The 25,759-nt window shown below is 47.1% G+C and overlaps 1 protein-coding gene across 2 annotated transcripts; it reads right to left on the reverse strand.

Moving 5' to 3' along the window:
* Positions 1–956: 956 nt before the first annotated feature.
* Il17ra (interleukin 17 receptor A) lies at positions 957–24,648 on the reverse strand. 2 transcript variants are annotated; one of them, XM_076852534.1, is made up of 12 exons: positions 24,403–24,648; positions 14,731–14,755; positions 13,862–14,008; positions 12,985–13,097; positions 11,186–11,312; positions 8,881–8,928; positions 8,608–8,771; positions 7,670–7,753; positions 7,097–7,181; positions 6,051–6,152; positions 3,886–3,927; positions 957–3,102 (listed from the first exon to the last, which is right to left on the reverse strand). In XM_076852534.1, the coding sequence occupies exons 1-12, from the start codon at positions 24,538–24,540 to the stop codon at positions 1,604–1,606; spliced, it is 2,574 nt and encodes an 857-aa protein (XP_076708649.1). In that variant the 5' UTR covers positions 24,541–24,648; the 3' UTR covers positions 957–1,603. The 2 variants fall into 2 exon arrangements, with proteins under 2 accessions (XP_076708649.1, XP_076708651.1); XM_076852536.1 differs by lacking the exons at positions 12,985–13,097; positions 14,731–14,755; positions 24,403–24,648 and having other exon boundaries at positions 13,862–14,002.
* Between the last annotated feature and the right edge of the window lie 1,111 nt (positions 24,649–25,759).

Consider the following 25,759-nt stretch of genomic DNA (forward strand, 5'->3'; position numbering starts at 1 on the left):
GAGGGGTTGATTCCTTTTCTCCCTCTTCTGGTCCTTTGCTGCTGCTGCTGGACCGAGTATGGGGCACACGCTGGGACTTACTGCCTTGGTGGCCCTGCTGCTGCTGCTGCTAGGCAAAACCTGTCTGCAAGAAAGAATAGATCTACAGTAACATGTGACTCAAAATAACTAGTGGGAATTCTTGGCAGAGTTAACAACTTTTTATTGAATCTCTTTCATGCATGCACAGGCCCAGGCACACACACACCTTGCGATGCTGGCTTCTTGTCCTATCAGAGTCCTTTCCACGCTGAAGCTGGGAAGACACGAAGGTCTGATGCCCAGAGTGGACAGCACTCCAGGCCAGGGTTGGAGGCATCCCTGTGTGTTCTTCAGCTCCCGTCTACCCCAAGAAGGCGCTTGAGGAAAACTGCCTTCAAACTGGGGCCTGAATCTCTCCTCAAATGTTGTCTTGAACCTCAGACCTTCAGGTACACAGCAGCACACGTTCCCTGTCCCCAAAGGCCAGTCTAGATCTCCACTGCCTTCCTTCCCCGCCCCACACCGCACCTCACTCTGCCCCCCTGCCCAGTGCTTCCTGAGCTCAGGGCTTCAGCCCCAGGGTCCAGGCAGGCAGCCCTGAGGAATGCTGGGCCACAGCCCTCCCACTGACAGGCGGCCAGTCAGAGAGCTCAGGATTCCAGACTCTTCTCCCCACTGAATGCTGTTAGGTTTCACATCACACACTCTATCCTGTCTGCTTTTAAAACTGATCTGAGGTGACTTCCAGGCATGTCTGGCACACAGTCCCCTCCCCTGCAGGGCACCAGCTCACCTTTCATGAAAGGCATCCCCAGCAGGCCTCTGGGCTGCTGTCCCAGCTCCCAGCCTGGCCTACAAGGTTCTCCCTGCCCCAAGCTCTGGCTTCCTCCCCATCCACATCTCTCCTGCCTCCCCCCCACCTCCAGCACTCACCCCCAGGCTGCTCCCTTCCCTGGGACTGTGACATTACCCCAAACCAGCTTCTCCCTGGGCCAGGGCCCTGCCAGGCCTCTCTTCAGTCTTTATACCTTGTTCCTTCATCCTCATTCCACGCTTGATAATTTTTGGTTCTCACTAGATGTTAAGCTTCTTGGTGGCCAAGGCCACGGCATGTGCAATATACTTTTTTATCCCAAATGCCTGGCACATAGTGGATGCCAAATAAATGCTGAATGAATCAATGAATGACTCATCCACGAGTTCCTGGGAATGGGTTGTGACTTCTTGTGGGGACACAAGATGAACAGATGGTCACATAAAGGAAAGTTAAGGAGGGGTACTGGGATCAGAATCAGAATGTCTACATTTTATTCTCCTTAATTTATTTTTGAGACAGGATCTTGCTGTCACACAGGTTGGTCCTGAATTTCTAGGCTCAACTGAGCCTCCCATCTCAGCCTCCCAAGTAGTTAGGACCACAGGGACATGCCACCATGCTTGATAAGACACCTACATTTTAAAGGCAGATGCTTCACACACACACACACACACACACACACACACACACACACACACGTACCCCCACATGCACATGAATACCCTATGGAGGGTGTGGACCAGGGAGGCCCTAGGAAGCGGCCTGCTATTCTGTAGCCTGCCTCTCTGACTCCACACTGTCCCAGCCAGAGTTCTTTTGGAGATCTTGGAAGAAAAGCTGCTGCTGGAGGCTCCTCAGGTCCTGCAGAAGCTCAGGAGACAGCTGCTCAGCTGACTTCCCTAGGTCCTTTTCTTCCTCTTCCTCTTCCTCCATTTCCCCAAGCCCATCAGGGGGCTGTGGGGAGCTCCTGGAGATGTAGCCCTGGTCCGACTGCACGGACTGCCGCTGCTCCTCCTCACAGGGTATGGAGGGGTCCTTGAGGACCAGGGCAGGATCTTCCCATGCACCCTGGGCCTGGCTATTCAGACTCTGCTGCAGAAGTGAGAGCATCAAACCCTCTAGCTGCTCCCTCACACCATCGGGGAGGTGGCCAGGTGATGCCACTGGAGTGCTGCAGAGAGGCGAGTCCTCAGGGTCCACCGGGAGGAAGAGGATGTTCTTTCTCTGGAGGCCATGATCCTCCAGCAGGGGGCAGGCCTCGCCCTCCTCCACCAAGGTCAGCCGGCTGGCCACGCTGCTGTCAGCAAGAGGAACCAGCTCCACTGCACAAGCAGCAGGTACCTGCTCTCTGGGAAGCACCACAGTTTGGATGGCCTCCCCCTGGGGCTGCAATTGGGGTGCCACCCTCGACATTCCCCTTCCTTCCTCACCCATGCATAAATCTACCATCAGGCAGCCCTCGGAGGCAGGCTCCAGCACCAGGGGCTTCTGCCTGACAATCCCGCTCCCTGGCGGCAGCAGTGGCTCCTCAAACACTTCTTCGTCCAGGGATGGGAGGTTCTGGTCATCAGTGGAGCAAAGGTTCTCACGTTCAAACCAGTCAGGGCACTGGGTCTGCCACTCCCGGAACTTCTCCACCGCCTCCTTGAGCTGCCAGCCACTGGGGCTCTGCAGGTAATTTTCCCCTGTGAGCTCCTGGAGGCGGTGCATCCGGCCAGGTTCAAACATCTCCAGGTCCTGGATCCGGAAGTAAACCTCCTCAAGCTTGTCCATAAGGGGGTACCTGGAGGTGATGTTGAAGAGGTCAGGGACATCGCTCTCACTGCTGATGCCAGTGAAGTAGCAGATGATGTAGGTGCCAAAGCAGGCTGGCTTCTTGAAGTCTGGCAGGATCATGTTCATGGCTGCTGTGAAAAGGTCCCCAGTGGGCTTCCAACAGTCACACCGCAGCTGGACAGTGGCTTCCTCCCAGCCCAGCATGGCCTGCCACTTGGCCTGGGTACCTCGGGAGCACAGGATAATGATTTTGGAATTGTTCTCTACCATTTCCTGTTTCTGCCGGCCGACCCAGGTCATGACCCCCACCTCTGAGATGACTTGTTCTTCCAGGAGGTCAAGAGCCACTTCAGTGCCACAGGTGGTGATCAGGAACTGTGCAAACTTTAGAACCACATCCACGTAAAGAGGATGGTCAGCTGAGTAGACAATCCAGACCTTCTTGGGCTTTAGTGGTGGTGGGGTCAGGTCAGTAGTGGGCAGGACACCTAAGGGAAACCAAGGAAAGCAAGACCACATGCTTAATCCCCATGCCCCAGGCCCAGGGTAGTGTCCCTCTTGGTCAGCCTGTAAAGGCCCCAGATCAAGCACAAAGTTTGACTCTCTAGCTTAAGAAACACAACCCAGGTCTTTTAGAAGAAGCAAAATGTTGTCTTGCCTTGTTTGGGCTGCCTGAAAAAAATCAGTTTGGTGCCTTGTGTGAAAAAGAGTCTTTCTCTCACATTCCTTTCTGGCCTTTAGCCTATACTTTAATCATTTTAATTGGAAAAAAAATGATGCAAAGACTGGCTATGTGCATGCTCAGGGAAAGACCTTTCTTCACAAGATATGGTATACTTACTTTTCTTTCTTTGTCTGGGTGATTAAAAACATGGTGTCCCAGCCAGGCACAATGGCGCAAGCCTGTAACCCCATTGACTTGGGATGCTGAGCAGGAGGATCACAAGTTTGAGGCTAGCCTCAGGCCTTAAGCAACTTAGTGAGACTGTGTGTCACAATAAAATATAAAAAAAAATGGCTGGGGATGTAGCTCAATGGTAAAGTACTCTTGGTTCAATCCCCAATACCGCCCTAAGCCTTGGTGTTTGGGGCACCCTGAGAGTCCTCTGTGTGGGTACCAGAGGGTGGGTACTAAATGTGAGGTCTTCTGAAGGGAGGGGCTCAGGGGCCAGATCACAAGAGGTGACCCTTCATTTATCCTGAGAACCCACCATCAACCTTTAAAAACAATAACACACACAAACCAGCCCCTCAGAGACCAGAATACTGACCAGTGTATTTGGTGTCATCTCCATATTTTTCATGATGAGACCCTGAAATAAAAAGAAGTACATTGGAGTGACTCTACTGGAGGGAAACAGGGACCAGCTCACAGGGTGTCTCACAGGAGTACTGCACCACCCCTGACAAAGGACAACTGATAAGGATAGCAATCCTCCAGATAATGGTTATCAGAGGCTTCTGGGCTTTCGCAAAGACACCATGTTGGGGAGCTGCCCAGCCACAAGGCCTGGTTGGTTGCCAGTGTTACTAACACCTCTGAAACTCAGTTTCTTCCTGTGTAAAATGAGTCTGAGGTGGTGGTAGATGCGATCATGTGTGTCAGGGGCCCTGTGCATTGTACACACTTAGTCAGCTGGGGTCCCTGGGATATTTGTGGTATTGACCCAGCGGGGCCTGTCACAGAGGCTAAGCTGCAGGAAAACTGGGGATCTGATCCATGGTGAGGGACCAGGGAGGAACTTTCATGAACAAACTCTACTGGCAGGAAAATTCTTCCCCAGAAGTGTCCTTGCAAGAGGCAGATAGCTTATGACATTTCTTTCCAGAGCTTGCACCCAGCCACTTACAACATTTCCTCCTGGTATTTTTGAGGTGAGGAAGGGGAACCAACATACTTAGGCAATTGTAACCCTTGGACATGTGATGAAAAAACTGCATGGAACAGACTCTTCTGTGACATTTGAGGTGAAGAGAGTTCATGGATGACCATGTAAGAGAGTTACTTTAATTAATTAATTCTTAATTCTTTCTTTCCTTTTTGTGCGAACCTAGGGTTTCACATACACTATACAAGCAGTGTTGTACCACCACCAAAGATTTGGAACCTTAATTTCAATCTTACTCTTTGGTCCTTTTCTAATTTAAAAGGGCAGTCTATTGACAGTGTGTAACTAATGGGGTTTTCCTTTCCTTTACCTGGCAGCATGCAGCACTTCAGGAAATGGTCAGAAGTATTATGGCAGCTGGGGATGCTGCTCAGTGATACAGCACTTGCCTAACATGCACAAGGCCCTGGGTTCCGTCCCTAGCAACACACACACACACACACACACACTCTCTACAATGGCAGAAATGAAACAAAACAAAAATATCCGCTAACATCATTATTTTACCTTTTCTTTTTTTCCCCCTACAGTGCTAGGAATTAAATCCAGGGCCTCATATGAGATCGGCAAGTGCCCTGACACTGAGCAATACCCCCAGCACTTGATTGAACCCAGGAGCACTTGATTGAACCCAGGGGCACTCAACCACTCAGGTCTATCCCCAGACCTTTTTTTTAAAAAAAATAAATTATTTATTCATTCTAATTTGTTACACATGATGGCAGAATGCAATTCATTTCATATTACACATATAGAGTGCAATTTTTCAAGTCACTGGTTGTACAAAAAGTATTTTCACACCATTCTTGTCTTCACACATGTACTTAGGGTAATGCTATCTAAGTCATTCCACCGTCTTTCCTACACCCATGCTCCCCTCTCTTTCTCTCCCTCCCCTTTGCCCTATCTAAAGTTCCTCCATTCCTCCCATGCTCCCCCCACATCACCATTATGAGTCAGCATCTTCATATCAAAGAAAACATTAGGCCTTTGGTTTTTTGGGATTGGCTTACTTCACTTAGCATTATATTCTCTATATCCATCCATTTACCTGCAAATGCCATGATTTTACTCTCTTTTAATGCTGAGTAATATTCCATTCTGTGCATATACAAAATTTCCCTACCCATTCATCTACTGAAGGGCATCTGGTTTGTTCCATCCCCAGACTTTTTTGAGATACCTTTTGTATTATTTCACTTAATCTTCATAACAGTCTTATGGTGTCAGTACTATCTTTGTCATTTTACAACAGACAAATCTAAGACTCAGAGAATTAAGACATCTTCCCAGGCAGTCAGTGGTCTATGAGCCCACGTCAGCCTGATGCCATGTTCTAGATTTCTGGGAACTGGGATCACTGTTTAATGTAAGAGAGGCAATGTCTATACTTGGTTGAGATTACAGGGCTGAATTGAAGGGTGCCCTCTGAGCACAGCCTTATAGGGAAGGTCTAGCAGTGAGACTGGTTAAGGAAGGAGGAGCAGGAAAGACAGAGAAAAATGAGGAATAGTGGGAAGCCCCCTACCTGCCCCAGAGCTCCTTACCTGTTATTCTCCACGTCATGCAGACAATCAACAGGATGATGGAGCCCACCAGCAGGATAGAGATGCCCGTGATGAAGCCATACACCCACAGGGGTATATACTCTGTGGTGAGCAGAACAGCGTGAGTGACAGCAAGGGTCCCAGTGCCATTCCCCAGTCCCTGGCTCTGTCCTCTCTGGCCTGCACCAGGACACACTGAGCCTCAGGTTCAGCCTTGTCTGCCTGGCTGGGTACAAGGCTCAGTCAGGAACACCTCTGACCCCTGGGGAATGTGGGAAAGGGTTTGAGCTTACCTGCAATTGTGACTGCAATTAGAAAAAAAGGAAAAAAGAGAAGAGAGTGTTCTTAATTATTAGCAGTAATTACAAAACCCATCACTGATGTCCACGGAGGGCCTAACCCTAACCCTATACCCAGCACTTTAGATATGGGTCAAACTTAATGCAGCCATCTACATGAAGCACCCTCAGTTGTTGGCCTAAGAAGAGGTGCCTCACCTCCCACCTGGGAGGCCAGGTCTCTTCCAGCCTGTGCCATGTCTGCTGTTGTGCAGTTGGCATGTGGCGATGGCCTCGTGGGAGTTGGGGACCCATGGCTTCTGAAGGAGAAGTAAGCAACTGGCTCAGGTAGGAAGCTGGGGTTCTCCACCACCTTAGCATGTGATCTGGAACAAGCTATTCAACATCTCTGCCTCAGTTTCCTCATCTGTGAGCCTGGGGTGGGGAGTCTCTACTTCACCATACTGTGACTAGCAGTTTGTAAGAAGTAAAGCACTTCCATTTTATTGGTGCCTAACTGTAACTGTGTGCTAGTAACAACCCCATCTTCCAGTCAAGGAAGTTAGGACAAGGAAGCCACAAACTCTGCCCAAGGCCACACAGCTTACCAAGGGCTGTGGGGAGTGCAGCTCAGGAGAGTGTCCTCAAATTAAGACACCCTCCCCACCTCTCCACTACACCTAGGACCAGGTCAGGACTCAGCTCCAGGGGATGACCTTCACCCAACCTCACCCCAGACACAACCCAGGGCAGAGGTGTCCCCCCTACCTGAAGTCTCTGGAACGTCTGGGCAGGGGATGGTCATGGTGTGTCTAAGGCAGTCATTAAGGCAGCTGTTGAAGAAGGGCTGGACCTGGGAGAGAAGAGGAAGAACTGGAAGAGGGCCTCTGAGAGGTGGCAACATACACCCATCCCCAGGCTTTCTCAACAGCAGGGGCTATTTGCAAGAAATGGACCCTGGGTGGCTAGGCCAGGACCTCCATGTGGCTGTTGAGCTGGGCGTAGGAGTCTGAGGCAGGAGGATCATCTGAGCCCAGGACTTTGAGTCCAGCCTAGGCAATGTTAAAACACTCTATCAAGAAACCCAAAGATCTTTCCAGGGGCTGCTGAACCAGGTCTCCTATCTGTGCAATGGGTCAAAGGTCCCTTGCCCAGGTGGGGTTGGGAGAACAGGGCAGCTGAAAGGCAGGCTGGTGCCTTCCCTGCCAGGGCACTACAGACAGAGCGGTGCTGGTGCCCGATACAGCGCAGGCCCACAGCTGCCCTTGCTTACCTCGCCCCCTAGCAGGAAGGCCCACCTGTGCACACTCTCCCACACCTGTGTGCATCACAGCCACCCACCTGTACTCGGTGGCGACAGCACCAGTTAGAGCTGTGTAGCGGGAGAGTGAGGTTGGCTCGCTGGTGGAATTCCTCTTGTTTGGGCTGCAGAGAGGAGGACGGAAAAGGCCAGTTGGATACGAACTTGCTGCATCACATCCCCAAAGAAGCTGTGGGGACATCACCCTCATGGACCAAATGCACTTCTCAGGAAGGCCAGAGGGGGAAACGCTTTTCAGATTTCTATTCCAGAAAAATTGACCATTCTGCAGGGCGAGTGGTTTGCTGTCAACTGATAAACACAGTAGTAACTGGTATTTCCCCCTCTGCGTGGCTGCTGGGGACTGTAGGACAGATCTGTGTTCACACCCAGCAGGGGGACAGACCACACAGCACATCTTTTCTGCACTAACCTGGCTTCATCTTATTTCTTATCTGTAGGACCCCTTTGTCTTAATCCCCACATTTCTTCTTTTTTAATCTTCAATCCTTTTTGGAGTTGGGCTCGGTGGCTCACACCTAGCCACTGAGGTAGTTCCAGCAACACAGGAAGCAGAAGGACTTCACGTTCAGGGCCAGCCTCAACTACTTAGCAAGGACCTAAGCAACTTAGCAAGACCCTGTCTCAAAATTAAAAAGGGCTGGGGATGTGGCTCAGTGGTGAAATGCCTCTGGGTTTAAACCCCAGTGCGTTTGTGTGTGTGTGTGTGTGTGTACACACATACAAATCCTTTTTGGAATCAAGTAGAATAAAAACAGCAAAATAGAGAATAAGGGGAGAATGGGGGAAGGAAGAACAAAAAGGACGGGTAGGGGGCAGGGGAGAATTGACTCTATTTCATCAGCTAAAAGATGGAAAGAAAGACCAACTCTACGGCTTGCTGGGCGCCCAGGCCACTCCTGACTCGGCAGTGTTGGGCTCTGGAGCTATGTCAGAGGGGTGATGAAATGGCCATTACCGCAGGTATCTGCTGTATGTGCTCGAAGCAGCTGTGGTCCTCCATGTGTGGAAAACTGTTGAGCAGGATCTGGTAATGGGAGGATTCGTTCCACAGGGTGAAGCTCACCCGCAGCTGGTGGGCCTCCAGGGTTTCCACGGTGATGTTGGGGTCCCACAGGCTGCCTGTCAGGGGCACAGATGTGGGCTGGGAGTGAGAAGGGGTGTGCACACCCATGTGTGTGCACGTGCATGTGTCTGCATTGGGTACAGTTCTCCCAGGCCAGCCAGTTACCTGAGCTCACACATGGCGTGGTTATCTTTATCCTGGAGTCCTCACAATCTGCCGACCCAGAAAGAGAAACAATTAAGCCTCTGCCTTAGGAAGTCTGCTCTTCCAGACTCTGGGCAACAGCAGCCAAAATCATGTTCCTTGGGAAGACTGTTTAAAGACGGTCCCTTTATAGCAAGCTCCAGGACTGGACTGCTACCACTGGCCAAAGATCCAGTATCGGCAGTGACCTGTCCATCTCAGCCCTTCTCTCTCAGAAAACCTTCCTGATTCTAGTATATGCCTCCTGAGCTCACTTTGGATAGCCATAGTCTTGATCCTTCTAGTTCTTTCTCTCCCCACCAGGAGCTTCCTGGCCCACAGATGCCTCTGCCTTTTTATAGGCTGAGGAGTACTTTGGTCCCCACAGCAGTTTTTTCAAACTTTTGAGGACATCATCATCACTAGTTCCTCATTCAGCAGATCTGTGTGGGTGCTGAGAATCTGCATTTCTAACAAGTTCCCAGACAATCTGTTGATGCTGCTGGTCCATAGATCACACTGAGGACCACTGCCCAACAGTGATATTCTTTTTTTAAAAACATTTATTTTTTAGTTGTAGGTAGACACAATACCTTTGTTTTATTTTTATGTGGTGCTGAACCCAGTGCCTCACGCATGCTAGGCGAGTGCTCTACCTCTGAGCCACAACCAAGAACAGTGATATTCTTGGTCCCTTATTATGGTTTAGATATGAGGTGTCCCCTAAAAGTCATGTGTGAGACAATTCAAGAAGATTAAGAGGTGAAATTATTGTGCTATGAGAGCCTTAACCCAATCAGTGAATCAATCCCCTCCTCCCCCATAAGGATTAACTGGATGAGAACCAAAATCAGGGTGTGGCTAGAGGAGTGGGGCACTGGGGGTATACCTTTGTGGTTTATATTTTGTCATGAGGAGACCTCTCTCTGCTTCCTGGGTACCATGTGTCTAGCTATTTTCCTTTGTCGTACTCTTTGCCATGATGTCCTGCCTTACCTTGGGCCCTGAGGAATGCAGTCAGCCATCTATGGATGGAATCTCTTAAACTGTGAGCCCCCAAATAAACTTTTCCTCCTCTAAATTGTTTTTTGTCAGCTCTTTTATTAGTCAGAGTGGCAAAAAAGCTGACTAAAGCATCTGTCTTCTCCAATCTCCTTGATTATAATCTTTTACTTTGGTTTAAAAAGACATGTGGCAAGTTTGAACCACCTTAGAGGGACAGGATGAGTCAGTCTACTTTAGGAACAGGAGAGGGGGTGGGGAGATTTACTCATTCAACAAAGACCTATTGAGACGTGCACTGTCCTGGGCATTGGGCACTAGACACACCATAGTGAGTACAACAAAGTCCTGCCCTCTGGAGATGACACTGCAGTAGAAGAGCCCACTAAAAGCAAACCTAGAAAATGTAATAACACGTCAGAGAACAATGAATCTTATTGATTCATTGGTGTGTGTGTGTGTATGTGTGTGTGTGTATAAGAAGAAGGTCATCACCATTCTTAAGCATTTCCTGGGCTTGGGGTGGAGTGCTGTGGGGTGTGCTTGCCTAGCATGCAAGGCCCTGGCTGAGATCCTCAGCATCAAAAACCAGCAAGCATTTCCTAACCAGCTACATAAACAAGGAGATTTATTAGGTTCTGAACAGTACAGAAGTGTGGAAGACTCAGACCTCGTCCTCGGTGGGCTGAGGTTCTAGATGTACCTGGCTCTGAACAAGAGATGTAGGAAATGGCTGAGATTCAGGGGAAGACAGAGGTATAGAAGGTGACATAGATAGAAGGTGTCCAGTATGCTTTAGAAGATACACTTGGCAGTGATCCCAGGCAGGATGGGTCAGTGAGGGGAGAGAAGAAAGTGGGATAATGGAGATGGGTGTGGGACAAATGCAGACAGGGTGTGTGTGGGGGCAGGAATGAAGAATGTGACTGGAACTAGGCTGAGAGCAGGAGCCACCGCTCTTCCCAGTGTGTCTTATCTTCCTGACATTTTCTGGGCTTGAGCTAGTTCTCTGGACAGAGGGAAGGGCTCTTATTCCCATCACACTCCTGGGATCCTGGGCCCATATCCAGTGTTGGCCAATTAAGAAGGGGCTGCCTTCAAGGGGTGGAGGCTGAGTCTCACGCTGAGGAGCTCCCAGACCCAGGCGCCTATTCTTTCTGTGGGTACCACATGCTGGCAATAAGCCATGGTTGAACTCAGCAGGGAGGCTGCTGTCTGCCCCTGCTGCCAGCTTCTCATTCCAGAGTTGAATGATGGAGGAAATGGCTTAGGAGGAGGCTCTTACCTGGCACAAGGAGCTTCTTGGACAGGTGGTTTGGGTCCCCATCAGGGACGGGCTTGGGCAGGTGGTGAACAGTCACCTCGTACTCCTGGCCGGGTTCTACCACAAAGTGGCTGAAGGCAAAACGCCACTGAAGAGAAGGGAGGAGGGGAGGTTGGGTGGGTCACACAAACCTGTCGCCCATCTGGGCCCACAGGATCCCATCCCTACCTTCCCCCCAAACCAGTCATAAGTAGAAATAAAACCACCACCACAGCAGAATCTGAAACTGGAGGCACAGTATCTTCCTGTTTTCTCTGGTCTTTCCTGCCTGTTTTAAAAAACCTAGGCTGGCCTCATCAGTAGAGAGCATTGTCAAATGCAGAGGAGGAGGGCAGAGGCTGGGATGGCTCAGTGGTAGAGCAGGAGCTCAGAGCTCAGCAAGCACAAGGCCCTGGGTTCCACCCCTGGCACCCAAACAAAACAAAACAAAAACCCCTGCAGAACAGGTGGACAGTGGGAGCAGTCCTCCCCTCCCATCAGCTCTCTGGAATTCCCGAACAATGGGAGTAAGGGACCTGAGCTGGAGGGCTTGAGGCTATTGGACCTGGAACACAAGAGGCAGCTATATACTGTTCATCTTCCTCTTACAAGGCATAGTGGGGGGTCTCTGTGGAGAATGTTCTGAAGCACATAAGAGCAGAGGGAGAGCTAGCGGTCCCTCTCACCCTGGGTCTGCAGTGAGATATGTTTGTACTGAGCTACCTTCCAGATAGTACAGATGCAGAATCCAACTCCTTTTTTAAAAAAGTTTTGAGAGACAGGGCCTTGCTGCATTGCCCAGGCTGCCCTCACACTCCCGGGCTAGGTGATGCTCCACCTCAGCCTCCAGAGTAAACCCCATTCTAATGACCTGGTGGAGGGGGCTGGGGGGTCCTTTGATTCTAAGTAGATCAAGGCACCAGGTCCTTGCCCTCCATATAGCAGCCAAGTTTGGGGTCCTCACTTAACATTGAGGAGGGCTCTGCCTTCGGTGCTTATGTCTTTGGCAGATTTAATTTGTTTTAAAGCAATCATCTGCAAATTTAAACCAGTAGTTTTTCAAACTAGCACCTATATTAGGTTATACAGAGGGTCCTTAAACACCAACTGCTGGGCCCCACCCTCAGAGATTTTTTTTCAAGAGGTCTGGGATGGGGCCAGAGAACACGCATTTCTAACAAGTTCCCAAAGGTTGCTGATGGTCCAGGGAACAGCTTTGGGAGTCGCTGCTTTCAACTAACTACACAAGACCAACATTTTATCCTCCAGCTGTGAAAAGCAAAACCAGACCAAGCTGTTAAGACTCACACCCACACCCCACCCATAACAGGTCTTTGGCCTGGGGAGTTATTCCCTCTTGGAGGCAGGCCCTGGATCAATTCAAGTTACAGACCCAGGAGGTAGAGCTGTGGAAGTGGTCTTCCAATTCAATTTCCTTAAGAATGAATAGCAAAGGGCCTGGGGTAGTTCAGTGGCAGAGCATTTTGCAGGAGGCCCTGAGTTTAAGTCCCAGCATACTGGGGTGGGGGATAGGGAACAGAGGGGGAGAATGAATAGGTAGGTAAAATGTGAGGAAAAAGCAAGGGTGGGGATATTAGGCTGTGCCCCGCCACCCCCCCACCTATGGATCACAGCAGACACTATCTTCTCGGGGAGCAGCCATCTTGAATTCCTCAGACCCTCCAGCACCTTCTTATTATTCTAAGTTAGGGTCCAATATGGGGACAAGTCACACTGGTGTCATCAGAAGAACACAATCCACTCAGGAGCTGTCTTCTTACCCGCTTGCGGTGATGGCTCAGTTGGGACAGAAACTCAAGCTCAACACACAAACGTTCATTGGTGTTCAGCTGCAGGACAGACAGCTCTACACCCTCAAGGAACAGGATGCTGGCTAAAGGTCAGAGGGAGGAGAGGAGACAAACAGATGCAGCTGCATAAACCACTGGGTGTGCCACTTCCCTATCTGCTATGCTTGCTCACTCCTAAAGGAAAACCTGCCCATCTCGCCTAACCCCCCAGTTCCTGTTCCTTTCAGCTCACTCTCTGCCTCAGCCTACCGCCTTTCAGACAGCTGCCACCCAGCTAGGTGAGGACAAGTGGCACTTTACACCAGACCAGCAGCAGGGGCTGTGCAAACTTGCGTCTCACAGCAGCCATCCCCGCCATTCTTGCAGAGAAGAATGTGGGCTGGGGACTCAGAGGGAACCAACCCCAGACCTGTTCACCAAGGTTGGCTCTATTTAGACCCTAGTCTTCCCAAATCTGTAATCAGACTCTAACTCTGAACAGGTTTAGGGGATGTTTTAATAAGTGTTGGCCCCTAAGTTAAGGGAAAAAGTGCTGGCAAATGTGCTACTATTTTTCCAGTAAACATCTGGAATTTTTCATAAAATTAACAACTTTCCCAGGGTAATAAAAATTTTAGGTCTTCCATGAAAGATAGTGTGATGACAGGATTTTGCTGTGGGCTCGCCTCTAAAACACTGAGAAGGTATTGGCAGAACGATTGATGGATCCTTCCAGCACTGAATTGCAGCCTTCATGTCTGAGCACAGGACCAGAGCCTAATTCTGAGTCTGAATAGGAAGCGATGTCTAGCTGTGGATTCACTTGGAGGTGGTGGAACCCCAGGGCCTGGGTGACATGCCCACTCACCATCTGTCTGTAGTGTCCATTCAATGTGCACCACAGGGACCAGGTCTCCATGCTGGGTTCTGGCAAGACGCAGCTGGATCTCAATGTGTTTTGGGGAGGAGGGAGTCAGGTTCCGAGGGTGGATCCAGCTGTCAACCAGGCAGGTACCTGGTAACCAGGGAGAAGCAACAATCAGAGATGGCACCTTTCCTATCCCCAAGAGGCCCAGAGAGCTAGTTCCTAAAAGGTTTGGGGCATGTGACCTTCCAGCTTGCAACCCTCCAGTTGTTATCCTCCTGGGGTCCTCAGCTCCACTGTCCAATTGCTCTTTTCTAAGGCTGGTCTGGGGTAACCACAAAGCTCTGAGTCTAAAGGGCAATTTAGGGAGATGAATTTTGAGTAGAAGCAGGGGTTGGAAATGGATCATGGGCAGTGGTAAGAGCTGATTTTTACATGTCGGGGTCCCTAATCAGCACAGACACAAGAAGTATGTGCCTCACCCTTGAATGAAACCAAGCCAAGCAGCTGGGGATGTGGCTCAGTGGTAGAGGGCTTGACCAGCTTATGTGAGGCCCTGGGTTCCATGCCCAGCACCAAAAAACAAAACAACCAACACCACAGATGTCTCACTTTACAGTAAGAGCCGTGGCAGATCAAATTGTCTTAAAGGTACACTAGGGCAGCACATGAGAGAATACTTTCAAAATCTAAATGACACTACCCAACTTCTGCATGTAAATGTTCTCCATACAAAGCACAGGTGCCCACACCCGGGATTACTACAGCCTGAACTTGTAGAGGGGCTGCAGATATGCTGCCAGAAATCAGCACAAGCCAATCACAGTATTAACAAAGCAACAAGAAGAATAAAAAAAAAAAAAAGGACTTACTGTTCTTGACTCTGCAGTCTAGCTCCTGTGGAAAGGAAGAAGGTAGTAATTATAGCTGAGAAAGAACTTAACCCATGCACTGCTGGACTCCAGACACCTTCCCAAGCTCATTTGTGGGGATAAAACTTACACAGCTCTCCCTTTCCACCTTTGGGGATCTCTCTGGGAGGTCTTCTTTCATCCTGACCAACTAAGGGGAAGGGGCATGATAGATGGCAAAATGGAAATGGAGATTTTATAAGTAACTGTTAGAAGTTGGGAACTTTACAACTTTAAAAGACACTGAGAGGGCTGGGGATGTGGCTCAGTGGTAGAGCGCTCACCTAGCATGCACAAGGCACCAGGTTCAATCCTCAGCACCACACAAATGTAAAATAAAGATATTGTATTCACCTAAAGCTTAAGAGTAAATATTAAAAAAAAAAGACACTGAGAGGTTTGTCTTGGGGCACCCTAGTGAAAAGGCCCCCAAATCTCTTGAGGCTTCCAACCTTTGGTCTGGATAGCCAAAGGTTAAGAGGTGGGAGGGATGAGAGCCAAATCATGAGTCCTGAAGCCGATCAGTTACGGGAAATCCACCTAAGTCCCTATACACTTTCTAGAAATGTCGGGGGCTTGGGATCCAACTTAGGGCCTGAAGGAGAGCTCAGTAAATAAAACCATTCTTCTGAGGGGTGACTTTTATGTGTTCAGTTTCGGCAGTGCAGAAGGGAGGACCATGGAACTCAGGCTCAGGTATTTTGAATTCTCCTAGCTGCTCACATGGACCAAACTCATTCTGTGCTGAAGCAGATCAAAAGCACACATTTGAAGCCAACAGAGTAGTTTGGTATGTGTGCAAGATTTGCTATAATGGATCAAACTTTGTACTCCTAGAATAAATTATACCAGATTATGGTGTATTATTCTTTATTATTCTTTGTTATTTGGGTTGGCACTTGCTTCTCTTAAGAAGGAGCAGAGAGCAGGGCTGAGGCCTGGGAGGGAGCAGATGAGTCCCTGGGGCTCATACATGAAGTGGACATAGGGATCAGTCTGGACACATTCCAGATTGACTCTGTTGTGCTCTTCTTTAGGACACCTGTGCACATGCTCTTGGGGTCTAGACCCTGCACTCTGTGCAGCTTCTAGTATTAATTCCCAGCTGCTGGTCCTGGACTTGCATCACAGCCTTTGAGGTGCTCCTCAAATTCAGCAGAGGCCAGCATGCTGCCTTTGCTCTCCCTCTGACAAATGCCTGCTTTTTTTCTGAATGGTAAGATTAACTCCCAGGACCCTGTCCTTTGTCCTCCCACTTGAAACTCTAGGATGGAGGCTTGGAGGATAAGAAACTGGTTCATTCATCTTCATATGGGGAGCTCCTCTAGAAAAGGCAGATGGATACTCCATTTGGAATTAATTCCATTTTATCCACTGGTAGCTTCTTAAAAACCATGGCAAAATGATGCCCATGATGACCAAGAGGAAGTGGGAAGGTCTGAAAACAGCTGACTGACAATGGTGCTGGTGGGTATCCTCCTCTAGTCCTGAGAATGATGAAAATAGCTTGGTATGTCACCATACTGAGCTACTGTTTGGTCTTGCTTTTCGATAGTTATTGCTATGTATAAGTATTTTCCTTCTTTTTAAAAATTTTGTTTATTTATTTTTATGTGGTGCTGAGGATCGAACCCAAGGCCTCATATGTGCTAGATGAGCACTCTACCACTGAGCCACAATCTCAGCCCCAGTATTTCCCTTCTATTACTATTATGCCTGTAGCTTTTCTTAAGAGCATCCCTGAATCTTTTCCCCCCTTTGGTGTGGGGATTGAACCCAGGGCCTTGTGCATGTGAGGCAAGCATGCTACCAACTGAGCTTCATCCTCAGCTAGCATCCCAAAAGCTTACCAAATACTCTCCAGCATTTATGAACATAGCTTCATACATTTTCTCCTTCAAATTACTGATATAATGGATTATACTGATGATTTGCTATAATGGATCAAACTTTGTACTCCTAGAATAAATTATACCAGATTATGGTATATTATTCTTTGTTATTCTGCTATATTAAATTTGCTAATACATTATTTAGAATTGCCTCTAACTATATTCATAAGTGAAACTGGCCATAGCTTTCTTCTTCTGTATAAGATTTATCAAGTTTGAGAATTAAGCTTACCCTAGTTTTTTTAAAAAGGGTAACTTTTCCTTTTTTTTTTCCCTGTGGTACAGAATGTTCATTAATGAAGAATGGCTGAATAAAGAAAGATCTAGTTTAAATCTAAATATCCATTGAAATGGAACTGTTTGAATAGATTGCTATCTCCTAGGGAATATTGTGCAAATATTAAGGAGAATTAGTTACACAGATATCTATAACTGAGAGAGATAGCTGTGTTGTTGAGTGAGGAAAATATGTCGCAAAGAACTTTTTGTACTTTAATCCCATTTTGTATAGAAATAAATTATGAAAAAGCCTCCTAATATATTTACATATGGTTGAGCATGATTATATAAACATAGAAAAACATGGAAAAATCTATATCAGCTGTTAACACACTGGTTATTGAGGGTAAAAGGGATAAAGAGAAAAAGAAATTTGAAGTGGAAAAGATTTAATCAAAACAGAAAAACTTGCATATAGGCAAAATGCAGCTACAAAATTCCTTTAAAGGTCACAGTGCATGAACTATGTACATATTCTAACTTCTTCTCAAACCATATGAAAATGATAATGGGATTTTTTTTTTTTTTTTGGTGGTACTGGGACTTGAATCCAGGAGTTTTCTTCTACCACTGAGCTAATATCCTCCTTAAAGTATTCTCAGACAGCCAAGGAGTATCCAATAATTGAGATGGGTTTCCTGTATAAAAATAGATCAAAACAAAATTTTAAATAATGCTCCTGGAGGAAATAAGACAATGCTTCGAACAGAATAAAATTAAAACAAATAAAACCATTATAGCTCCAAAGAGAGAAGAGGTGACATTTCATTCATAAGACAAAGACAGGATATTGTGAGAAAGTAAGCAGAGACTAAAAATGAACTTCAACAATAAAAACCAGGGCTGGGATTGTGGCTCAGTGGTTGAGTGCTTGCCTAGCATGTGTGAGGCACTAGGTTCGATTCTCAGCACCCCAAATGAAAACAAATAAATGAAGTAAAAGTCCATCAACAACTAAAAAAAAAAAAGAAAGAAAGAATAAAGACCAAAGGGTTTGGCTGTAAAAATCAAGGAAATTTCTCTGAAACTAGAACAAATACAAACAAAACTAGAAGAAACATGAACATTAGAGACTTAACTCAGGGAACATAAGATACAATTAGCTGGATTATGAAAAAGTGAATGAATAAAAGTGTGTGTGGGGGGCTGGGATTGTGGCTCAGTGGTAGGGTGCTTGCCTAGTATGTGTGAGGCACTATGTTCGATTCTCAGCACTGCATATAAATACATTAATCAAATAAAGGTCCATCAACAACTAAAAAATAAATAAATGGGAAGAAATCATTAAGAAAAAAGAAAGAAGAAGACATTCTAGAGCTGAAGAACTCATGCTGCCAAATTAAAAAGCTCCACTCAATGACCTATATAGCAAATGAAGAAAAAAGATACAGACCAAGGCCCAAATACCACAAAACACTATAATACCATAATAAAAAGGAGATTTTAAAAGTTTCCAGAAAGAAAAAAACAGGTGAAATATCTTAGAAAGAGCAGGAAATGCAACGGCATTGGCTTTGTTAGCATCTGTACTGTTTGTTTGAAGGCAATAAAGCTATATCTTCAATATGCTGAAGGAAAATAATTCTTAGACTACTTATATCCAGCCAAACTATCAAAAAGAGGTGAGAGTAGAATAAAGATATTTTCAAGAAAGACTAAAAAAAAATATATATATATATATATACATACCTATGTACATAGTTTATTATATATTTATATCTATCCCTCATAAACTTAGAAAATTGCAGGAGCATATGCTCCAGGAGATGTGTGAATAACCCAAAGCAGGAAGACACAGGATCCAGGAGTTGGCAGATTTGACCATGATGGATGTCTGGTATTAGAGCTGTGTTATAGGTTCACAGAGGAATCAGTTCAGGTAGGGGCTGGTGGACAGAGGGCTCTGAGAGAGTTCTCTGGGGGAAGGGAAAATGGAATTGATGGAATATTTGATGATTGGAAGGAAAATACAATGAGAAAAATCTGACAGAAAAACCAAGACTGGTTACATGGAAAATTATACAAGTGAAAAATTAAAGCAATGATCATCTCAGAGGAATAGGTGGAAATAAACTGTATCAAAAAAGAAATATAATCAAAAGGACACAAACCTGCTCTGCAGAGAAGATTGCTTACTTGTTTAATAAACACCAATTTAACTAAACTGTGATATAATATAAAATGGCAAAGAGAAGTGGAGGGAAGAGGGTAATGTAATTTTCATCTACAAAAATAGATAATATCTACAATTGACAAATTAAGAATGAATAACAGTATATTTAGGAATATGGAGACAAACGTTAGAAGAAATAAGTAAGGAATTTTACGCAATTGCCCTTGGGGAGCTGGTTAGATGTGAGGCAGGGATTTGCAGTTTTTAAACATCTTAGTACCAGTTTTAAAAGAAGTTTATCTATGATGTTGCTTTAAACAAATAAAAAGATTGAAAAATGAATCCAACATGGTGGCACATGACTGTAATCACAGGCACTGGGAAGGGTGAGCAGGAGGATCACAAGTTCAAGGTCAGACTGGACAACTTAGCAACACCTCATCTGAAATTAATTCATTAAAAGAAAAGTAGTTGGGGCTGGGGTTGTGGCTCAGCGGTAGAACACTTGCCTAGCATATGTGCGAGGCCCTGGGTTCGATCCTCAGCATCACATAAAAAATAAATAAATAAACAAACAGAATAAAGGTATTGTGTCCAACTACAACTAAAAATAAATTTAAAAAATGTTGTTAAAAAAGAAAAACGATTGAAAAATGAGGTAAACAGCTGGGCCCAGTAGTACACATCTGTGACTTGGGAGGATAAGACAGGATTGAAGTTAGAGGCCAGTGTGAGCAACTTAGTGAGACCCTGTCTCAAAATAAAACAAAAAGAAATGATAACAAAAAGGGTTGGGGATGCAGCTCAGTGGTAAAGTGCCCTGGTTTCAATGCCGGGGGGTGGGGGGGAGATAAAAACATTAATTTAGGGAAAGAAATAGTGAATATTTTCCCTTAGAATTTCAACACAGAATTTATATTAATATAACATTTTTAATAACATAAAATTAGTACTAAGGATTATTTTTGGATACTAAGATCTTGTTCTAACAAATTCCTTACCCTTAATTTTTCTTTTTGAATCAGAGCTTGAACCTAGGGGAACTTAACCACTGAACTATATCCCCAGCCCATTTTATTTTTTATTTTGAGACACAGCCTTGCTACATTGCTGAGACTGGATTTGAACTTGAGATCCTCCTGCCTCAGCCTTCTGAGTTGTTGGGATTACAGGCATGTGTCACTGTGCCTGGCCAAATTTCTTTATTTCAAACTTATCTTGGGGTTAGGGTTATAGCTCAGTGGTAGAGCACTTGCCTAGTGTGCTCCATAGGCCCTGAGTTTAATCCATAGCATATTAAAAAAAAAAAAAAAAAAAAGGAAGAAGAAAAACGAGAAGACCTAGCCACAATGGGAAGACATAAAAGAAGAAATGAAAGACTGCACTAACTCTGGGTATTCAATGAACATTACTGGGTGCCTGATACAGAAAAGTGGGCTTTGAAGTTGTACACAGGGTCCTGCTCAGCTCCACAAGCAATTGATGGTTGGCCTGGAAAAGAGTACCTGGCCTCTCTAAAGCAGGTTAGCACTGCCAATCTCAAAGGTTGTCATGAGTACTGGAAGAAAGCATATGTGCCAACACAGTTCCTGGCACCAAGCTCCAGGTGAACATTGGTACAATGCCACAGTGTGCCCAGCCTGGTGCTTTCATCTGTGAGTGATATGGCATGTGAAAGCTCTCCTATAACCTATGAGGCAAGGATCACTTCTCACTCTAAGATGCAGGCTTCTGTTTGCTGGATGCTAATTGATGTCACTGTCTCCTGATGGGAGATTAGTCTGGCAAGAGCAGCAAGCAGCCAGGGTGAGAAGTCAGGCATGGTAATCAGGACTTGCTAATTGCTGCTTTTACCACATACAGTGTCCCCAGTCCTGCCTGCTCCAGTGTCTACACTATGCAAGCGTGTCCACAGACACAACTTTTTACAGTCTGGAAGAGCAGTAGAACTGAAAGTGGCTTTTGGCAACCAGAAGATAAAAGGGTTAAACCAAACAGTCATTCTATCACCACAAGTGAAAACCACAAGTGTTCAGGAAAAAAGAACTTGTTAACGAAATGTATATCCTGTCTATGAAACTGAGTTTAACGTTCATACTGACCAACTCCAAGTTGTCACTGTCTTTGCTTATGGGCTTTCCTCAGTCTGACAGTCTTGGGAAACCTGCAAGAAAGCCCAGGCAGGGGGATGGCCAGCCAAAGAGGGAAATGCAATTACTTATGGTGTCTCTAGGACTGGTTTCTGTGGGGGAAATCAGTCATCAGGGTTTTGAGGTGCTAAATCCAGGCAGATAGAACCAGTGCTGGGGCTGGTCTTAGTTTAAGGCTGCTTTTCAAGTAAAGCTAATAACTCCTTCCTTGGGTTCATTCTTTTGTTCTTTCACTCAATGGATATTTGTCAAGTCCCCACATCCTGTGCTTGCAGTTGAGCTAGGAGAAGAAGCATTTTAGGATGGAGTCATCTAGGACTAAGTCCAACCATGGTTTTGTTGGGCATTCATATTCTGGAAAATGATGTGGCTCACTTTGAGGTGGTCACCCACTCCTTACATTGTGGAAATGAGGGAACCCAGATCCAGCCTAAATTGCCCAAGGTTACAGAAAATATAAGTGATGTTGGGATGTAAATTCAGGTTTGTGGCTTTCTCTCCCATCTATATCATGCTATATCCACTAAAACTTCAGGGGAGGGGCAGAAATTTTAAGGGTGTGGTTTTTTGTTTTTCCTTTTGTATAGTAGTGGGAATGAAACCCAAGGCTTTAAGCACTCTACAGCTGAGTTACTCTCCCAGCCCTTTTTTAAAATTCTAAGACTTTTTCAGAACTTTGCCCAGGTTGGCCTCAACCCTCCTGCCTCTGCCTCTAGAGCAGCTGGATGTGTGCCACTGTGCCCACCTGAGGCTTCTTCTAAAATGACTAGTCAACAGACAGGGAAGCTGTCTAAGGAGATGAGTTGTCTGTGAGCCAGGAGCAGATAGAGGGGAAGAGGAAGGAAGAAAATGGACAAATCTGGCCATGAGCATTTCTCTCCAGTCTTCTCTGGAATCAGGCAAGGCCTTGGATTTGATCACCAATGCAAAACAAAACAACAAAAACCCTTTTAGTGCCAGGCGGGTGGGCATATCTGTAACCCCAGGGGCTTGGGAGGCTGAGGCAGGAGGATTGTGAGTTCAAAGTTAGTCTCAGCAATTTAGTGAGGCCCTAAGCAACTCAGTGAGAGCTTATCTTTAAAAAGGCTGGCGGGGCTAGGGTTGTGTCTCAGCAGTATAGCGCATGCTTTGCATGTGCAAGGCCCTGAGTCCAATCCTCAGCACCACATAAAATAAATAAATAAAAAACCCTTTTAGCCCAGCCCATATCACGTCCCTATCTCCCTTCGAACTTCCTTTCGCAGTTTCCTGCTCCACAGACCCTCCACTCCAGCCACACTCTTTACCTAAGGACCTTGGCTCTGGCCCTTTTATCACCTGGAATGCTCCAACCAACCTCTTGGAGGTTCCCACCAGCTCTCAGGGATGCCAAAATGTCTTTTCAAAAGGATTAGTCCAGCTGGAAGTGATTTTTCCTTTCTCTGGTCTTTGGTATGCTTACAGTTGTGCAAAATGTGCTTGCTATAGGCTGCCTTCTAAGACAGTAACATTCCTCCTAGATGATTTTAAGCCCTGGACACAGGAGTGTTTCTTTCTTTTGGGAATGGGTGCTGGGGATCGGACTCGGGGGCACACCACCACTGAGCCACATCCCCAACCCTATTTTTGTATTTTATTTAGAACAGCATCTCTCTGAGTTGCTCAGTGCCTTGCCATTGCTGAGGCTGGCTTTGAACTCCTGCCTCAGCCTTTCACACGGCTAGGATTACAGGCATCTGCCACTGCGTCAGGCCCAGGAGTGTTTCTTTACAGGTTCAGTTCCTAGCATAGTACTTTGTATTTGGCAGGTACCTGACAAATGGCCATCTATAAAGGAACACCAAATCCTCCATGTTGGGACACAATCTGCAGGAAGGACCCGATGAACTTTTGAGTCTACTATTTTGGCCAATAATAAAAATCAAAAGGACATTTCCCAACATTGGTTACATTTTACATTTTTTTGTTTTTTTTTCTGTAAAACAGGCATTCTCCACCCTCTTTTGGTAAATCTTCTACAATATTAAAGAGAAATATCCCTTTGTTTCACATCCTCTGACTCAGACACTGAATATTATTCCCTGGGGTCAACAGTGGTGCAGTAAGGGGCATGTGGGGGATGGTTGGGGGGGGGGGCGGTAGCTGAGAAACCAGAACAGGGAGAAAAGAGACAGCATGGAGGGGAGAGGGGAAGTGTATTTTGAGGAGGGTGGGGGGGCGCATCTGTTTTGCTATTTCCTTTTTTTCTTAAAGGTCAAAGTTGCATTGCAAGGCAACTACCTGACAGATGGATATATCATTTCCTGGGGATGTGTGTGTGGGGATCCTCCTTGACAATCACAAATCTGCCTACATCCCACAGCGTGCCTACCCTGTTCCCAGATCTGGAATCATTAAGAATCATCTGCATGGCTCGCCCCTGAGGTTCCAGTCACGTGGGAGGCTGAGGCAAGAGGACTGCTTGAGTCCAGGAGTTCAAAGCCAGCCTGGGTAACACAGGGAGGACTCATCTCAACAAAACGAAACAAAACTCAAGGCTCTGCTCCTCCGCAGATGGTCATGCCACGTTTCTCTGCTGGTGCTCCTGTAGTCCTGTAAGCCATCCCTGCTCATCAGGGATGCTCTACTTGCCGAGTCCCCTAGAAGCGGAGTTGAGGTCAGTCCTTGTCCTCTACTCCCGGCTCTTTGGAGGCTTTAGTGCACCAGCTAAAGGGGAAGCTTTCAAGAGCCACCTCCAGCCTCCCGGGGTCACGCTGTGCCACCCGGTAGAGAAGGAGGTTATGTGTAGAGCGCACCGCATAGAGTCCAGTCCAGACTCATCTTGGCCCCTGACAAGTCCCCTTTACCGCAGCCTGTTTCCAACCAGTCCTGCCAGCCTCCCGGACCCGGCCGCGTGCCTCGGTCTCCTTCCCCAAACTTTGGCCCGGGCGGAGTCTTCGCTCCCTCCTCCAGCTCACGACGGCGAGTTGGGTTGTGCAACACGCGCCGGGCAACCTTTTTCCATCCAACTCCCACTTCCCCCGCGTCCATACCGCAACTCCCACCATTCCGAGAGCGCCGCGATCTTTTTGCCCACGCCCAGTATCCCAGTGAGACCCCCCAACGCAGATTTCATGTCTTCCTACCCCTGGCGGTAGTTCCGGGCCGCCAGCCCCTGCTTGCCCTCGCCCCCGCAGTATTCTCGCCGTGTCCGCGTCTCTAGCGCGCTTCGGGGTCTCACCTGCTGCGAACAGACTGGTGCCGGGTGGTCCAACAGCCGCAAGGAGGCGCGAACCGGGGCCAGAGCGCTCACGTACAGAAGAAGCAGCCCCACGGGGAGTCCAAGAACCACGGGCGGCCAGCGGGGCAGAGCCCCCATGGTCGCGTCACCGTGGCGAGGTCTCACGGCCCAGGACTGGGGGCGCACACGGAAACGCCCTGAATCTTTTAGTTACGGTGAAACAGAGTACGCGGTACTTAGCCAGCTTCCGGCTTTCAACCCGCGCTTGGGAGGGGCGGGCCTCGCTGAAGGGGCGGGGCTTGGGCGGGGGCGGTCCCTCTCTTGGCCCAACTTTCCACAGAGTCCCAGTCGCTTGGCCTCCGAACTCTCCTGCCCGGGCTCCCCTCCGCCGCCTCACCTGCAGCCTCAATTCCGCAGGGCGAGCGGTCACTTGTTCTCCTGCCTTCATTCACTCCCAAACTCAGTCTCTGTCCTCATCATCAAGCCGTCGAATTAGATTTTAATCCTCCTCCTTGCTTTCTGCTCTCGCCCTTATCCACACTTCTTTCTCTACTTAGTTACTTGGTGTCCAGCCTCCAACTCCGGATTTAAGGAACTCGATTTTCTTTTCTTTTAATTTTTCCTTTTTTTTTTTTTTGGTACTGGAGATTGAACCCAGGGACGTTTAACCATTGAGCCACATCCTCATCCCTTTATATCTTTTGAGACAGGGGGAAGTTGTTTTTCGTAGCCCCTATTCCTTTTCATTCTCCCCTCCACCTCTCAGTATTTTCTCACTCCTTCTGCAGTCTCTCAGATTTCCTTCCCCAAGCCCTTTTTCAGGGGAGCGAGAGACAGCTCTAGGCTAGGGAAGGAGTTTAGAGCAGTCATTTCCCAGCCTGCTGGTGGGAACTCTGGGAGATTGCGCTCCTTGAGGTAGGCATCCTGTCTCCAATCAGTGTTTCCATAGCGCCCAATTGTGCGTATTGCCTAAGAGGTTTATTCCATCTCTACTGAAGGACTGTCCGCAGCTAAATTACATGTGCAGATGTTCCTCGAGCGACGATGAAATTGATCCCAGTAAATCCACTGTAAGTTGAAAATATCCTAAGCAAAATGCATTTAATACCCCTAGCCTATTATTGTAGCTGTTCGCCTTCGAGGGCGGGTGATTGATTGAGAGGTGCTCTGCTGGCTGCCCAGCATATCCCATTTTTCGACTGCCTATGGCTAGCCTGGGAATGATCAAAATTCCCCAATTCAAAGTACGGTTTCTAGTGAATGCAGATAATTTTTTACATCACCGTAAAGTCGAAAAATCATAAACCATAAGTCGAACCATCCTAAATTATGGCTCATCTGGAATAGTGTCCGTTTT

This window comes from Callospermophilus lateralis, chromosome 4 (assembly GCF_048772815.1).
Source record: "Callospermophilus lateralis isolate mCalLat2 chromosome 4, mCalLat2.hap1, whole genome shotgun sequence".
NCBI classification, from domain to species: domain Eukaryota; kingdom Metazoa; phylum Chordata; class Mammalia; order Rodentia; family Sciuridae; genus Callospermophilus; species Callospermophilus lateralis.